Source organism: Tetranychus urticae, chromosome 2 (genome assembly GCF_039701765.1).
Source record: "Tetranychus urticae isolate SD_2017Ah chromosome 2, NJAU_TeUrti_SD_1.0, whole genome shotgun sequence".
NCBI lineage: Eukaryota > Metazoa > Arthropoda > Arachnida > Trombidiformes > Tetranychidae > Tetranychus > Tetranychus urticae.
The window spans coordinates 321,116-338,095 of record NC_142959.1 but is presented as its reverse complement, the minus strand read 5'-3'; the positions used below and the strand labels follow the sequence as shown (position 1 = coordinate 338,095).

The following is a 16,980-nucleotide window of genomic DNA, read 5'->3' as shown; positions in this document are numbered from 1 at the left end:
AATTTCTTCATTATAAACACATGAACCATCATCTTCTGTTAAATCTGTAAGCCAAAGAAAAGAAATGCAAATGTGGAAAAGTGTTAAAATTCATTAAATGACACATCAAAGAGTAGATTAAAATGAACTTCCGATGCTCTTCGATCAATTTGTTTCTCTGAGAAAATTTTAAAATTGTTCTGCTTTAGAGCTTGTTCGATAAAAATCAAGATCAGGCAAGATCAAAATAGCAAATTGACTTTTAAAATCAATATCAATCTACTGAGAGCCTAATCTATCAATTCAGAGATCGTATCAGTATAGATAAGATATTTGTGACATTCAGACTCGACGACATTTATGAGTACACTTCATCGAATAAAAACTTAAAATCTATAAAAATTTGCTTTGATTTTCACTGAAGTTTTCTTAATATAAAAATATTTACAGCAAATTATCCGAAAGCTGTTGGCCATATTGAATAAGGTTTGCTCTAACATGAGAAGAAATGGTTAAATTGACCAAATGAGGCAATAAAAAAGCTGTTATATGTAGCCTAATCAAGAGTGAATCAGGTAAAGCTTTTGTTGCCTTCGCCTGTAAAACCTTCAATGATCAATCAGATTATCTATGCTTTGTTTTTGTTTCCCTCTCAATCCTTTTATTGCCGTTTACACTGAACTTTCCAGTAAAGTTTGCATGTTGTCAAGAATTTCTGACAACATAAATCTAAAGACAAGTTAAATCCATAAGAGGTTGACCTAAAAGCCAGAATTACCTGATTGTTGAATAGCATAACGGTAAAAGAATCACTGTATGAAGAAGAAACGGGAACAATTGATATTATTTGGAGAAGGTAAAAATTCAAAGCCATTTCACATAAAAAAAGAAGGAAAAAAATACTAAATCATCAATATTGGTAGGACAATATTGACTAACCGTTGAAATGAGCTTTTATAATAAACATGATGGAATCGGATTCATTTGGAAATGATTTTTACTCTCAAATATTACTGTATATGTAAGGGTAGAGCAGGACAATCAAGGTTCTCATCTAGAATTTAATGATCACTTTTTTTATATTTTAATGCATTATTATACTAAAAGAGTCACCATTTTGAACAATGACGTTTCTAAATGTGATTTTGTTCATTCTGAGCTGTTCAGTTGAGATATTATTACAATGAGCTTTTCATTATCAACCTTTTCCACTCTTTTATTCATTGCCTTTTCTCATTGTATTATCATAATCACAATATTGTTGTTGTTTTTATTGTTATTAACGGTTATTTAGACTCATCTTCTTACCCTGGTTTACCTTCAATTTGACCAGGAAAAGTAAAGAGGAAGAAACTTGTTGCCGTTTCAACCTGGCCTTGGCCTTGTTGGTTTACATGTATAATAAAAGTAATTTGATGACAAAAGTGAAACAGCAAAAAGGCAATGAACTGATCTTGTAGAGTCAAAATTCTGGTTCGAATCACGGTAAATTTTAATGAACGAAGAATCAACTCAAACTATCAGATTGAAAGATAATTTGATTTTCAAGTTGAAAGGCAAAGACAACCTGTTTCCATGTTGAGTCAAATGTATTTTTCTTTCTTTCTTTTTCTTCTTCTATTCAGTCCTTTTTATTCAAGCAAAAGTTACATTAAGGCCAATTTCGTGTTTTGTCCAGCGGACTTTTTTTCCCTTCTGATTATCTTTAACAATGATAGGTATATTAGAGTTAGAATTATCAACAACAAATGGACATTCCATCACATTTAATGTAATTCAAGAATGGAAGTAAATAAAGAAGTGGAAGAAATGAAGAAAATTGTAAGGAAAATGGATGACCAGAGTAACAGATAACATGATCAGTAACATGATTAGTTCATCATTTCTCACTCTTTTATTTCCAGTCTACTGAGGTTAGGCAACGTAAATTCACTTTACAAACTTGTTAGATTGAAATTGAATTGAGTGGAAAAGCTTCATTGATGGATATTACTTTTTATGGACGAGAAATTGAATTGTCATTGAATCATAAATCTATCACGTAAAAGTTTTACAATGATAACTCAACTGAATTTTGACCAAAATAACGAAAAAACTCTGACAATCATCTTTCCTCAGGTAAAGATTATAAGATTTGATGGAGAAGTGACAGTGAACTGACTCATTTAAACTTCACTAATCCTTTCCCAGTCTGATCTTAATCTTAAGCTTTGTAATACACTAACCAGAGTATTGAGTAAGAGTGCAGTTTTAAATCAATTTTGTTTCTATTTCCGAATGAGATCGCTTTGTGTGTTATCTTTAGAAGTGACAAAAAAACGTGAAAAGCGCCATTCAAGGCCTTCAAATTTGTTAATCAGTTGAATTATTTGAAGCTTAAACCTTCTCCTTTTCATTACTTTTAACTTGCCCTTGGCCTTTCAATTGATATACAGCATGATGAAAAGGGCTTTCTCCGTTCATTTATCATTCTCTTTCTCTCTTTCTTTCAATTTCACCTTTATTCCCTGATTACATGATTACTCTTGCTTCTCATCAACTCATTGACTGTAGATCACTTTAGACTGTTTGTTGTTGCGCAAAGCATAAAATAGCGGCGATTCCTCAACTCACTCGTTCCTTCAAGGCTATCACGAGTAATTAATGAATAAACAGCATTTCCAGGTAACCTTGATGCTTCTTATTACCTCTTATTCATCTAAAAATCTTTGTACAACTATCTGAACCTGTATCTTATGTTGATACTCAAAACCCAAAACACCAAAATGTTTGCATACAATTTTTTATTGAAAATGAAAATAACTTATCATAAACTCAATTTTAACAGCTTATTATTTCAATATTACATTAAATGTAAATAAATATATAAATACACTAAGGTTAACGGGTCATTCCGATATCAGCACGTTATCCCGTTGCATTGTTTACCCTCGTTAGCTTCGTGCACCTATTACCATATTACATATTAATCGACCTTGACCGTGATTACAATTCATCAAATTAATTAAAGGCTCATTTGATGTTTCTATTTTCGCCCGTTTTCTCCGTCATTAACAGCTTTCTAATTGTATTCAATTTCAATCCTGAGAACGGTAAAAGTGACCCACAAACTGGGCAATACAGAGTTGAGTATCAACAGGTCGATGACATTAAATTGGATAATAATTACAACGAGAATTTGATTGAAATCTAAATTTACTTTCTCTTTGGGAAACTTTCTTTGCTTTTCATGAGAAACTCTGAAGATTAACAAACACAACGAATTTGATGGAATTGTATTTGTTTGTTAGATCATTAGTTTTTGATTGACAATACAAATCTTCGTACGAATAGCTTTGATCAAGGAACACTTTTTGATTGATTAAGTATCATTAGGAGTAAGTTTTGGTCTCTTTTAAATAATTGGTTAATTTTACTGTTGGGTGTTAACTAACTGTTATTAACTTACCATCAATTATCTCTTCCGAGGTTGATAAATCGGCTTCAGGTCGACCGGAGAGTAAGTTAATTGTTAAACAGAATAACGTAAATTGTAAATAACCACTGACAAAATGACTCTTCATGATATTATCAAGTTGATTACAAGTTAACTTATGGACCAAATCAGGTCAATTGGTGTTGCTTTTATTCATTAACCAAAATCAAATTTCAAGACTCGTGGTTAAATGGTTAAACATTAACATCTTAATCATTGATATATTTGTGTTGAGACCTTTTTTTTAACATTTAAGTTAATAATTATGCAAAGCAATGAGATGAGAAGTGAAAAAAATTCATGTTGAGTGAAAGAAACAAAATATTTTTTGTTGATTCTAATGTCTTAAACAGCTATTTGGAGGTGAAAATCAATCAGGAAGTTAATGGTTTAGTGATCAGTTTATTTCGTTTCCATTTGGGATTCTTGAATTTCTCTCTTTTTGTCATTCGGATAGAAACTTGATAGCCCAGAATACCAACTAGAAGAGAGTAATCCATTATTTTAAAGCTTTCTAGAACTCGACAATCTCTGTTAATGGTTTTCATAAGCGCACTATAAGTTTCCGCTTCCAAATATAATCCTTCTGGATGATGATCCAAAAAATCTAGATCTTTGAAAGTTGGTGATCCTTTTCTTTTTTCGGATTTGTTAGCTTTTCTTTTAAATGTTGAGCCCTTCAAATCATACTTTTGATGCAATTTAATAAATGATGGTAGTAAATTGTTCATTACACACACTCTAACATTTTTGCCCCTACAAATATAACAATAAAGACCAAAAAATTTCGGCAATAAAGTTCGAGGATTTTGATTAAGATTCTGAAAGAGAAGAAATAAAAGTTATCAATATCATCCACCACCCAGCACCTCTTGGAAATAAAGGTGAACTTACCATATAATAACCAGGGAGAAGTGTTTGAAGAAACTCAGCTTCTTTATGTTGAACTGTTTTGATAATAAATTCATCGTCAGCTGTTATGTAAAAGACACTTCCAGAAGCACCGGGATTTGAGAGCTCTCTCATAGGTTCATTACAAACAGAGAGAAGGAAATCTTCGGGTGCAATACCAAAGAGATCGCGAAAATAACGGAATGCCACTGGAGCATAGGCTTTAAATTTGAAGTCAGTAAAATGATGAGCTGGTGTAATATTACTTCCTGATGCTGGGAATGACGTTGTCTCGACCATAGCAAAATCTTGCATTAATAAGTCCCTCTCGGGTTTCGAAGCAATACTACCAACGGCATAACCAATACCTAACTGTATTGAACCACAAATTTGACTTGTTTCAATTTTTTTGTAAGTCACTTGTCCTGTCTCATCAACACGTCGGTGACCAATTTTCCTTTCTTGAAAGGTCCTTCTACGATCAAGGGTGGGAAATGTTTGATTTTGAGGAGTCTTAGGTCCATTGATGGCTCCTGTTGCCTGTTCATCAGAAACCTTTTAACAAATTTGAAAAAGAAAATAAAAGTATAAACACATCATCTATAGCCAGTTTGTAAAGGCAAAACGGATACTTACCATTTATCACTTACCTAACTGTATTGAACCACAAATTTGACTTGTCTCAATTTTTTTGTAGGTATTCTTCCTTTTAGACGGTGAATGCCACCATCTATTGACAATAACAGAGAGACAGAGAGGTAAAGAAAGGATTTACCCTGAGGGGTTAAAGTACAAGAAATAGAGAAAGAAGGAGAAGAGGAAAAGTTACCAGATTAGTGATGATAGAGAGAAAGAGAGATTGAGGACTTCTCCCTCAACTCATCTTCCTTTCTCATTCGGTTTTAGTCAATCCTTACCTGTTTTGGACCTTTTGTAAAAGTTTTAAGAAACAACAAACCAACAGCAATGAAACTATTTTTTTCAAATTGTTATTTAACAATTCTTTTGGCAGCCCTGTTACCCATCATTCGTGGTGCTGTGAGACCGATTTACAACATTGCTCACATGGTTAACTCCATCAAAGAGATTGATCTTTATTTGAAACGCGGTGCCAATGCAATCGAGGCGGATGTTTCTTTTTCGCTAAACGGAACAGCACTTTACACTTTTCATGGATATCCTTGTGATTGTTTCCGACACTGCACTGAACGAGAAGATATTGAAACCTATCTAGCTCACGTCCGAGATATAACAAAACCAGGTAAGTAAAATATTTTAAATTTAATTTTGGAGAGATGAAGTGAGTTTTAATGAAGGTTGAAAAGTATTTTACGTTTCTTAAAATACCTAACGATAATAATCTCATGTGATTAATTTTTGTGTTTTTGTTAATCAGACAATCCAAATTACAAAAAACAATTGGTGCTTCTTTTTCTCGACCTCAAGATTTCCTCCTTACCTGCTTCTGTCAAGGCCAACGCTGGAAGCGATTTAGCCCGGAAAGTGGTGCCAAGTTTATTTGAATATGGAAAAACAACATCACAAATAAAGCTTCTATTGTCCATTGGGCATGTTTTTGATTATGATTTTGTCCTGGGATTCCAAAATGAATTGGAAAGCAGTAAAATGGACCATCTAAATGATAAAATCGGTTGGGATGTTGGTATGAACGACAAGATTTCTGATGTAATTGCAATGTGGCAACGGATTGAGATTGTTGAAAATATTTGGCTTGGAGATGGTTGCTCAAACTGCATTTCTCCTTTTTATAATCTCGGGAGGTTGAATGAAGTTGTATCTCAAAGAGATTTGAGGAGCGGTATGGTTCCAGATCCAGTGATTGATAAAGTTTATCATTGGACAATTGATTTTCATAATAATATGAGATCTTCTCTCAAGTAAGCACACTCTAATTTCACACTTTTTTGAAAACAAAATTTTTATTTCTTCTTTTCTTTCTTTTATCCTTGCTAGATTTGGTGTTGATGGAATCATAACCAATCATCCAGAGAGGCTTTCTGCAATAATTAAAGAACCCAACTACAGATTTAAATATAGATTAGCCACAAAAGAAGACGATCCATGGGAAAGAATCCAATCAGATCCGGAAGAGAAACCAGCTCCAAGTGCCAATGAACTGCAACCAGTCAGTTTGCGAGTAGTAACAAGCGCTTCAGATATGTTTATATCATTTACAAAATATTTAAGAGATTTTGTTTTCCTTCGGTTACCTATTTATCACAATGCATCAGTAAGAGCAATAAAATAAATTATATTATTACCCTATTACTTATTACCCCTATTACTTGCCATTTCTTCGTCAGTGAAAGCAACTCCACCTGAGTCAGTTGATTCTGTCAAGGATGGTGTTCCTTCAGTGTTGGTCGGTGTTCCACAACTATCGACTAAATCAGAAAATAACCTATGAATGATAAACAAATTAAAATAGTAAAACTTGAAGAAAATGAACGTGTTTGAAGGGATTAGAGGTACACATACCTGGTGGGTGCTTCATACTTTTCAATGGTAATAATATTTTGTCTATTAGCAGCTTTTTTAATTACCGCGGCCCTCAAACTTGGAGATGTTTCGTGGGGTGATTTGTGTCGGGAAGAGTTAGTTGGTGACGATGTGGTTGACGCTGGTGATGATGAGCTTTCGGTGATGAGTGCAGTTGTGGAATTGGCTGTAGCTGTGAGGGAGGAGGAAGCGGCAGCAGCTTCGGCAGTGGCAGCAGAAACAATGGGATTTGTCAGCATGAATCGTGCACTTTGATGTTGTGATATTATAGCAGGAGCTTTAATGGTTGGCTTTGAACCTGATGTCGTTGTGCCTGATGAACAGAGATCAATAGATTGACGATGATTATATAACTTAGTAAAACATTAAATTGGATATATTGAGATTTATTGAGATTTTCCCTGATAACTAATCATTATATTCCATCTTGAGAAAGGAAACAAATGCAAATGAAGGGTAAAATATCACAGACTAGTAATAAACATAACCGTACTAGGAACGTCTTTAGATGATGATTCAATGGAGGATACTTGGCTAATTGGTTTGTTAATCTCAGCTTGTTCTGATGTGAGTGATTTTTGGAATCTTTGAAAGGTATTCTTCCTTTTAGACGGTGAATGCTTGAGAGCTAGAGATGAAAAAAATGAGGAGGGGAAAAGGGAAAGACAAAGAAGACGAACGAAGAACATTAGTACATTTGAATGAGTGAAGGAAACGATAAAAGGTAATTTGACAATAGACATGAACAAAATATAAAAATAGATTGAATAAATGATGATGAAAAATAAAATAGTAAATAGATTTGAAAACACGCATTTAGGGTGAAAATTAAATGAAGAAAATGATGATTAAGAAAATCAAGAGGATCGAAAGAAAAAAGTCAACCAAAATTAAGCAAGTGATTTGTAAATATAATTAAAATTCTAAGTGTGGTAAACAGGATCATGATGGGGTTATCATGATATCTCTCATACCCATATAGCTAGACACCAAGGTACGAAATTTTCGATGAGGCCCTTTGATTTCTGGTAAATCCACTTTTGAGTTAAGGTTAGTTACGACACGAATAGACAAAGATACAGAGGTGAGGAGAGTCTACGATTTACGGAGATTTACGAATTTATGTTCAAATTTTATCATCATTTAGCGATTTTACTCAATCCTCTGTCATGCTTACGATCTGAACAAAATTTTATGAGCATTTAATCTCATTTTATAAGGCTTACATTTGGAGGTTTAGTTTAGATAGTAACTGTTATCAAGATTAGCTGTTTTCAAGGCATGTTTCAATGTCAAAGTTGTTGCCCTTTTGTTTTCAATGTTTTGCCCACTTAAAAGCTTAAAGATCGGTCAGGCCGGAAAATACCACTCGCTACCTAACCTTACCGATAAACTTAATCAAGAATCAACTGTGTTTTGAATTGTATGTTGATCTAAATAAATATTCAAATCATAAATCAAAATTGAGTAAAATGTTTTTTGTTCTTGCTTCTTACTCAAGACAACAAAACACAAACATGTAACTCACGGTGAGAAAGTAAAGAAAAGTAAGAAAAAATGAACTTCTCTGAATTTTGCTGTTAACAATTGTTGACTTGAAAAGGTAAGGATCCACCCCTGAGCGGTTAAATTGCAAGAAGAGAGAGAAAGAAGGAGAAAGAGGAAAAGTTACCTTTAGGTTATTAGATGCTAAGAGGGTAAAGAATAGCAGTTTGCAAAGATTAAGGTGATGTTTCGTTGATTACAAACAACAACATGATGCTGTTGTTGGTGGTGGTGATGATCATCATCATCATGATAATGATAATGTTGAATAAGAGAGAGAAAGAAAGATAGAGGAAATAGGCGGAACTTGTTACTTTTTTTCTTCTCCCTCAATTCATCTTCCTTTCTCATCGGGATTGTCTGAATTTTTTCCGTCTCTACCTGTTTTTATCTTGGATCTTTTTAAAAAAGCTCAGATGAAATTTTGATTTGTTTAAGGAAACAACAAACCTTCAAATGAAAGCATCAAAAAACCTGCAACTTTAGTCAATACTTGAACTTGAAAATTCATTTCATCATTTTTTGTGAAACTTTTAACCACCAATTGTTATGACAACAAATTATTTTTTAAACTTTTGCCCAGTGCTTTTAATCATCTTAGCAGCCCTGTTACCCGTGATTCATGGGGCTGTGAACAGTGAAAGACCTCTTTACAACATTGCTCATATGGTTAACTCAATCAAAGAGATTGATACTTATTTAAGTCGCGGTGCCAATGCCATTGAAGCGGATGTTTCTTTTTCACTCAACGGAACAGCGTTGTACACTTTCCATGGATATCCATGTGATTGTTTTCGTCATTGTACTGAGCGAGAAGATATTGAAACCTATCTCGCTCACGTCCGTGAAATAACAAAACCAGGTAAATCAATTATTTTAAATTTAATTTTCTTTTTAGTCACACCTAAAAAATTTCAATTCAGTAAAGACTACAAATTTTGCAAATTTCAATAAATCTAATTTATCCAATAATCAAGTCAATTTTGGAGAGATGAAGTGAGTTTTAATGATGGATGTTGACAAGTATTTTACGTTTTTTACAATACCTTGATTCCCATGGTTGACAATGTTGCTAATAATATTCTCATGTGTTTACTTGTTGTGTTTTTGTTCATCAGAGAATCCAAATTACAAAAAACAATTGGCTCTACTGTTTCTTGACCTCAAAATTTCATCATTACCTGCCTCTGTCAAGGCCAACGCTGGAAGTGATTTAGCTCAAAAAGTGGTTTCAAATCTATTTGAATTTGGAAAAACAACATCTAAAATTAAGCTTCTCTTGTCCATTGGTCATGTTTATGATTATGATTTTGTGCTTGGATTTCAAAATGAATTGGAAAGCAGTGAAATGGACCATTTAAATAGTAAAATCGGTTGGGATGTTGGTATGAACGATAAAGTTTCAGATGTAATTGCAATGTGGCAACGGATTGAGATTGTTAAAAATATTTGGCTTGGAGATGGTTGCTCAAACTGCATTTCACCGTTTTACAATCTTGGGAGGTTGAATGAAGTTGTATCTAAAAGAGATTTGAGGAGCGGTATGGTTCCAGATCCAGTGATTGACAAAGTTTATCATTGGACAATTGATTTTCATCATAATCTCAGAGCTTCTCTCAAGTAAGCTTAATAATTGAACACTTTTTGAAACCGAATTTTTTTATCTCTTTCTATTTTTGATATTAATTTTCAACATTGTTTCGTTTTATTCTGCTTCTCCTTATTCCTTTGCTTCTCGATTTGATAGATTTGGTGTTGATGGGATTATAACCAATCATCCAGAGAGGCTTTACACAATAATTAAAGAACCCAACTTCAGATTTAAATACAGATTAGCCACACAAGAAGACGATCCATGGGAAAGACTTCAATCAGATCCTGAAGAGAAACCAGCTCCAAGTGCCAATGACATGCAACCAGTCAGTTTAAGAGTAGTAACAAGCGCTGCAGATATGTTGACATCATTTACCAAATATTTAAGAGATTTTGTTTTCCTCCGTTTACCTATTTATCATAATTCATCAGTAAGAACAATAAAATAAATTATAAATGAAATAAGCATCGACTTTCAAAATGTTTCATATTTCAGTAAATACATTTTTAACCAGCTCTTTGATTCGATTTACATAATTCCAAGTTTAAAAATTTTTTCAAATAGATAAATCAAAATTTCGACACTTGGACCAACCTATTACTTGCCATTTCTTCGTCAGCGAAAGCATCTCCACCTGAATCAGTTGAGTGAGTTGATGTATGAGACCTTCTGCTAATACTACGGAGTGGAGTTGTGGGCATTACTGGATTCACAAATGAGTAAAAATTTGTTGTGGTTTTTAGGGCGAAAAGAAAAAAGAAAAAAATATTGATTAGTTTCAAATAACATCATTCAAAAATTGACAATAAATTCATATTGAATGTACCAATATCACTGCTTTCACTTGATTCTGTCAAGGATGGTGTTCCTTCAGTGTTGGTTGGTGTGCTTCGTTCCACACTCAATGGTGGTGTCCATGTCAGAGTCCGTGAGGTTGACCCAATGCCAGAGGTGACACTGCTATTACTATCGGTTTGTAAATTAATTGATGTAACGCTGAAAGAATGAAAAGAAAAAAGAATTGATTTACAACTGTTAACAAAATCAGAAAATAACCTGTAAATGATGAATTAAATTAAAACAGTATCTGAAAAAGTGTTCATTGTTCATGATAGAGAAGAAACCAGATCATGGTATTTTTGTGTTATGTCTGATAATTGGGATCAATGATTATTGACGGCAGAGCTTTTTATCTTGCAAGTGATTTTATAACAATCAGATGTTTTTTCAACCAATTCAGAAAAAATATAGAAGAATGTTATGATTAAAATTAAATTGAATGAAGTGTGAAAACCTGTGTTATCTAAAATTTATTCAGTCAATTGAAATTATTTAGTGTTAAAACCTTTCGAACTAGAGACGGCAAATGATTTGAACAAAATTTGTTAAATAAACTAGTTCTTTTATATAAAACTCTTAGAAGTATACTGAGCTTTAGCCGTAACGATTTAGCTTTTCTGGATTCATAACATAATGAAGAACAATGAAAGCGTTTGAAGAGGTTAGAGGCACACATACCTGGTGGGTGCTTCACCCTTTTCAACGATACTAATACTTTGTCTAGTAGCAGCTTGTTTAATTACCACGGTCCTCAAACTTGGAGATGATTCGATGGGTAATTTGTGTCGGGAAGAGTTAGTTGGTGACGATGTGGTTGACGCTGGTGATGATGAGCTTTCGGTGATACTTGCAGTGGTAGCAGTGGAACTGGCTGTAGCTGTGAGGGAGGAGGAAGCAGCAGCGGCAGCAGCTTCGGCAGCGGCAGCAGAAACACTTGAAACAATGGGATTTGTCAGCATGAATCGTGCACTTTGCTGTTGTGATATTATAGCAGGAGCTTGAATGGTTGGCTTTGAACCTGGTGTCGTTGTGCCTGATGAACAGAGATCAATACATTGACGATAATTATATCACTTTCGAGCAAAACATTAAATTAGATAATTTTTTGATTGAGATTTTCCCTGATAGATAGCTAATTATTATATTGCATCTTGAGAAAGGAAACAAATGCAAATTAAAGGTAAAATATCACAGACTAGTTATAAACATAACCGTACTAGGAACGTCTTTAGATGATGATTCAATGGAGGATACTTGGCTAATTGGTTTGTTAATCTCAGCTTGTTCTGATGTGGATGATTTTTGGAATCTTTGGAAGGTATTCTTCCTTTTAGACGGTGAATGCTTGAGAGCTACAAAGATGAAAAAAGACATGAGGAGGGGAAAAGGGAAAGACAAAGAAGACAGACGAAGAACATGATTAGACGATCATTTGATATTAACAATTAGTACATTTGAATGAGTAAAGAAAACGATAAAAGGTAATTTGACAATAGACATGAACAAAATATGAAAAATAGATTATGATGATAAAATAAAATAGTAAATAGATTTGAAAACACGCATTTAGGGTGAAAATTAAATGAAGAAAATGATGATTAAGAGAATCAAAAGAATCGAACGAAAAAAGTCAACCAAAATCAAGCAAGTGATTTGTAAATATAATTAAAATTCTAAGTGTGGTAAACATGATCATGATGTGGTTATCATGATATCTCTCATACCCATATAGCTAGACACCAAGGTACGAAATTTTCGATGAGGCCCTTTGATTTCTGGTAAATCCACTTTTGAGTTAAGGTTAGTTACGACACGAATAGACAAAGATACAGAGGTGAGGAGAGTCAATTTACGAATCTTACACCCTAATACTTAAACCCGTGTTGTGACTATAATACTTACGTGATGGTATCTTTTTAAACACTTTATCAGCACAGAAATCTTGAAATCTTCGAGCATAGAAATTTGGTCGATGGACAGATATTGTATCCTGTAAAAGAGGAAAGACAGAGACGAGAATTACATCGATTAGCATTTATAATATAATATAATTTTTATATGCTTACCCCATCGGTTATTATAGACTTGACAGTGTGTTCTAATCTCTTTTTTAATCTATAACTTTGAAGAATATCGATAATACCCATGAAGAGGAGTAATCTTTCTCCTTTGTTGTTCCTAGCTGGTATACCACCAGCCCTGTTTGAAGAGAAATATAAAGAGAGATAAAAAGATAAAATGATTAATCATAAATTAACAAATTAAATGTAATGGTTGAAATACTCTGGTGAGTAAAAAGAAGAAAATATGAAATAATATAATAAGTGTAAGTTTCGTGCTTACGGAACATCCTCTTCTTCATCAATCGGCTCAGTTTCAGCTTGAATTGATTCCATAGCAGTTGAGTAAGCTGCAAGTCTCTGACGATTTATGGATTTACTTCTAGCGAGGTTGGATGCTTTACCATCCCCATTAGAACCACCAATTGGTTTAAAATCACCTAATTTATCTTCATTTTCGCTAAGATCATCACTACCAGCGGTATTCATATCACTTATACCTCGTCCACGGGCCGCTGCAGCAGCTTCTGCGGCAACTGAAGCCATCTTGTCACGGATTCGCTCTTTATTTTCTCTATTGGCTTGATCTAAATTGTGAATACCAACTAGAAGGGAGTAATCCATTATTTTAAAGCTTTCTAGAACTCGACAATCTCTGTTAATGGTTTTCATAAGCGCACTATAAGTTTCCGCTTCCAAATATAATCCTTCTGGATGATGATCCAAAAAATCTAGATCTTTGAAAGTTGGTGATCCTTTTCTTTTTTCGGATTTGTTAGCTTTTCTTTTAAATGTTGAGCCCTTCAAATCATACTTTTGATGCAATTTAATAAATGATGGTAGTAAATTGTTCATTACACACACTCTAACATTTTTGCCCCTACAAATATAACAATAAAGACCAAAAAATTTCGGCAATAAAGTTCGAGGATTTTGATTAAGATTCTGAAAGAGAAGAAATAAAAGTTATCAATATCATCCACCACCCAGCACCTCTTGGAAATAAAGGTGAACTTACCATATAATAACCAGGGAGAAGTGTTTGAAGAAACTCAGCTTCTTTATGTTGAACTGTTTTGATAATAAATTCATCGTCAGCTGTTATGTAAAAGACACTTCCAGAAGCACCGGGATTTGAGAGCTCTCTCATAGGTTCATTACAAACAGAGAGAAGGAAATCTTCGGGTGCAATACCAAAGAGATCGCGAAAATAACGGAATGCCACTGGAGCATAGGCTTTAAATTTGAAGTCAGTAAAATGATGAGCTGGTGTAATATTACTTCCTGATGCTGGGAATGACGTTGTCTCGACCATAGCAAAATCTTGCATTAATAAGTCCCTCTCGGGTTTCGAAGCAATACTACCAACGGCATAACCAATACCTAACTGTATTGAACCACAAATTTGACTTGTTTCAATTTTTTTGTAAGTCACTTGTCCTGTCTCATCAACACGTCGGTGACCAATTTTCCTTTCTTGAAAGGTCCTTCTACGATCAAGGGTGGGAAATGTTTGATTTTGAGGAGTCTTAGGTCCATTGATGGCTCCTGTTGCCTGTTCATCAGAAACCTTTTAACAAATTTGAAAAAGAAAATAAAAGTATAAACACATCATCTATAGCCAGTTTGTAAAGGCAAAACGGATACTTACCATTTGGTCCATCGGCTGAAGCTCGATGGTTGGTGATGGTGGAGTAGGCGATGGAGGTGATTGTTGGTTGTTAGCCTATCAGGTAGCAAGAAAAATGAAAAAAATAATTAGCAAGTGAACTAATCAGGAAAATAAATAACAAAAACTCAATTTACTTACCATCAAAGAGATTGTGTATATAGACTTGACTTAACCGAGCGAAAGATAGTTAAAGCATCTACCCCTGCAAGGCGCTACTCTTTGAGCAGGAGAATGCGTGATGATTGTCACTGTCTGGCTTCCTGTGAAAGGAATCCTTTGGAGTATTAGTTTAGTTTAATGTCAAAGCTGATGTTGCTGAGTTATTCTGTGTTTTCTCACTTTATCTTCAAATGTCCAGCAATACGGAATTTGCTCCATTGTTTTGTAAAGCTATTTCGCTTCTTCATTCTACTTCAAAGTCATCTACTGACCAATTAAAAAGTCTCCTAGATGAATATCTAGCTCTTAAAACTGTAAGTCATTATCAAGATTTTTTGTTATCTAATCCTAATTTGCTTCATTTCTGTATAATAATAGGTAATTTATTTTCATCTTTTTCTCTCAGGATAAAAATGTTACAATCGATTCTATTAAGCCATCTGAGAGTAAGATTAAAGAGCCCCAAAAGAGACCGGCCAAGGTAAGTTTTTTATTATTTTTAAACGAAAACTTTCAAAATTCTATGTGATTAAATTTTTTGCTCAAACTAATCATTTTCTTTATTCTTTCTATTCGATTTTCTTTTTCAATTAATGTTGTTAAAGCCTCTTCCTGCCATAGTAAAAGCAAAGAAAAATAAATCACACTCGTCACCATCATCACGCAATCCCAGTCCTGAACCGGTAAAATTAAAAAGTTCTCCACCTCAGATTACTCCAGAAGAGCCTATATTAAAAGTAAATAAAGAAGAAGATTCAGATGCTACTGACATCGAGGATGAATCTACTGATGTCGGCGACTTCGCTCTCGAAATGGGTCTCGCTTGTATTGTATGCAAACAATTAGATTTTTCTCCTGGTAATCAACCTGTTGAGTGCTCAGAATGTCATAATTTGTACCATCAAGAGTGTCATAAACCCCCAATAACTGACAGAGATGTTAGCGATCCAAGAAATGTTTGGTATTGTGCCAAGTGTACTAAAAATATGGAAAAAGCGTCGAAAAAGAGTGCTAGAGCAAATAATAAAAGTCCTATTTTAACAAGCTCTGCATCTTTTCAATCAGCTGTGAACAGTGGCCGTGAAACGGCCTTTCAATTGATAAAGGCAAAAGCTGCTGAAAGTCACTCGTCATCAACTGTCACCAGTAATATCATGCAACCCTTTAAAAGGGTGGAGATTAAAATTCCCCAATCACCTGGCTCAAGTGGTCCTGTTAATCAAAATCCAACTACACCCACCAAACCAATTGGTTTAGCTGGTCTAGCTGCTAATCTTAGTCGCAATACATCATCCCCTTGTGTCTCATCTCCAAGCACAGTTAATAGCAATCCATCAATAACATCATCATCATCATCGTCATCCATACCTCCATTTAATTTAAATGCATCAATATCATCATCTTCATCAACCACCAACTCGACAAGTTCATCAGTCCCATCAACAACTTCTGCTAATTTATCGAAAGCTGACAAAAGAATTGCTCAGATGAAGAAGAAAGCAGCAAATAAAAAAATGCTATCAACTAGTAAATAACAAACTATGTCAAAAAAGGATTAAAGCAAATTCCAAATTATTTTCAAATTTTTTAACAATGTTATTTTTGTTTATTTTTGGCGTTCATAAACATGAAAAGTGTATTTCAAGCCGTTCTCTTCTTGAATTTCCTTAGAAACACCAAGTTCATCAATTTCTTTGAATAACTGCTCATCAAATTTTGGAAAGAATGTGTCACAGTCAAATTTAGCATCAATAATAGTTAGATAAATTTTATGGCATTCTGGAAAATTCAAAGATTCTCGATAAACTTGCTCTCCTCCGATAATGAATATGTTTTCCACTTTATCTGAGCTTGATGCGGCTTCTAAGGCTGTTTGTAAATCCTTGAATAAACCATCTAATTTATCAGGTTTATCTTTGATTGAACGACTGACAACGAAGTTAATTCTTCCTTCTAAAGGTCTATACTTCTCAGGAATCGAAAGCCAAGTATTTTTACCCATGATAACAACATTGCGTTTGGAATTATCCTGAGTTGAGCTGGTGATCCGAGTAAAATAATTCATCTCATTTTTAAGGCGCCATGGTAATTTATTATTTACACCTATACCAAAATTTTCACAAGCAGCAGCGATAACAGAGAAATTTCTTATGGCCATTTCACTAATTACGTTAAAAATTAATAAACAAAATTTACACTTTAATCTTAAAAAAATACTAGCTCAATGTCTTTATAACGAGAGGAA

General features: G+C 33.9%; 7 protein-coding genes across 12 annotated transcripts; 3 read left to right on the top strand and 4 right to left on the bottom strand.

Annotated features, from left to right (window-relative positions):
- Positions 1-3,735: 3,735 nt before the first annotated feature.
- On the bottom strand, positions 3,736-5,096 carry LOC107368677 (phosphatidylinositol 4-phosphate 5-kinase type-1 sktl-like). The gene is made up of 3 exons (XM_015936548.3): positions 4,982-5,096; positions 4,349-4,900; positions 3,736-4,275 (listed from the first exon to the last, which is right to left on the bottom strand). Exons 1-3 carry the CDS (start codon positions 4,982-4,984, stop codon positions 3,829-3,831), a joined length of 1,002 nt encoding a protein of 333 aa, XP_015792034.1. The 5' UTR covers positions 4,985-5,096; the 3' UTR covers positions 3,736-3,828.
- Positions 5,097-5,170: 74 nt separating this feature from the next.
- Positions 5,171-6,631, top strand: LOC107368673 (dermonecrotic toxin StSicTox-betaIB1i-like). Its single transcript, XM_015936540.3, has 3 exons — positions 5,171-5,606; positions 5,742-6,243; positions 6,320-6,631. The coding sequence occupies exons 1-3, from the start codon at positions 5,312-5,314 to the stop codon at positions 6,612-6,614; spliced, it is 1,092 nt and encodes a 363-aa protein (XP_015792026.1). The 5' UTR covers positions 5,171-5,311; the 3' UTR covers positions 6,615-6,631.
- LOC107368647 (uncharacterized) lies at positions 6,573-7,593 on the bottom strand. Its single transcript, XM_015936513.3, has 3 exons — positions 7,359-7,593; positions 6,845-7,178; positions 6,573-6,767 (listed from the first exon to the last, which is right to left on the bottom strand). The coding sequence occupies exons 1-3, from the start codon at positions 7,552-7,554 to the stop codon at positions 6,632-6,634; spliced, it is 666 nt and encodes a 221-aa protein (XP_015791999.3). The 5' UTR covers positions 7,555-7,593; the 3' UTR covers positions 6,573-6,631.
- A 1,241-nt stretch (positions 7,594-8,834) lies between these two features.
- On the top strand, positions 8,835-10,521 carry LOC107368672 (dermonecrotic toxin SpeSicTox-betaIF1). Its single transcript, XM_015936539.3, has 3 exons — positions 8,835-9,272; positions 9,529-10,030; positions 10,158-10,521. The coding sequence occupies exons 1-3, from the start codon at positions 8,960-8,962 to the stop codon at positions 10,450-10,452; spliced, it is 1,110 nt and encodes a 369-aa protein (XP_015792025.1). The 5' UTR covers positions 8,835-8,959; the 3' UTR covers positions 10,453-10,521.
- LOC107368685 (phosphatidylinositol 4-phosphate 5-kinase type-1 alpha) lies at positions 9,278-14,889 on the bottom strand. 6 transcript variants are annotated; one of them, XR_016199257.1, is made up of 11 exons: positions 14,715-14,856; positions 14,556-14,630; positions 13,923-14,474; positions 13,188-13,849; positions 12,911-13,043; positions 12,747-12,834; positions 12,062-12,196; positions 11,523-11,877; positions 10,831-11,000; positions 10,507-10,707; positions 9,278-10,414 (listed from the first exon to the last, which is right to left on the bottom strand). XR_016199257.1 is itself a non-coding variant. In XM_089268341.1 (11 exons), exons 1-11 carry the CDS (start codon positions 14,715-14,717, stop codon positions 10,411-10,413), a joined length of 2,286 nt encoding a protein of 761 aa, XP_089124467.1. In that variant the 5' UTR covers positions 14,718-14,856; the 3' UTR covers positions 9,278-10,410. The 6 variants fall into 6 exon arrangements, 4 of the variants coding, with proteins under 4 accessions (XP_089124467.1, XP_089124466.1, XP_089124469.1 ...); XM_089268341.1 differs by having other exon boundaries at positions 10,599-10,707; XM_089268340.1 differs by having other exon boundaries at positions 10,610-10,707.
- LOC107368671 (integrator complex subunit 12) lies at positions 14,873-16,310 on the top strand. The gene is made up of 3 exons (XM_015936538.3): positions 14,873-15,049; positions 15,142-15,216; positions 15,341-16,310. The coding sequence occupies exons 1-3, from the start codon at positions 14,927-14,929 to the stop codon at positions 16,268-16,270; spliced, it is 1,128 nt and encodes a 375-aa protein (XP_015792024.1). The 5' UTR covers positions 14,873-14,926; the 3' UTR covers positions 16,271-16,310.
- On the bottom strand, positions 16,308-16,893 carry Dhfr (dihydrofolate reductase). Its single transcript, XM_015936552.3, has one exon. It carries the CDS (start codon positions 16,891-16,893, stop codon positions 16,342-16,344), a length of 552 nt encoding a protein of 183 aa, XP_015792038.1. The 3' UTR covers positions 16,308-16,341.
- Between the last annotated feature and the right edge of the window lie 87 nt (positions 16,894-16,980).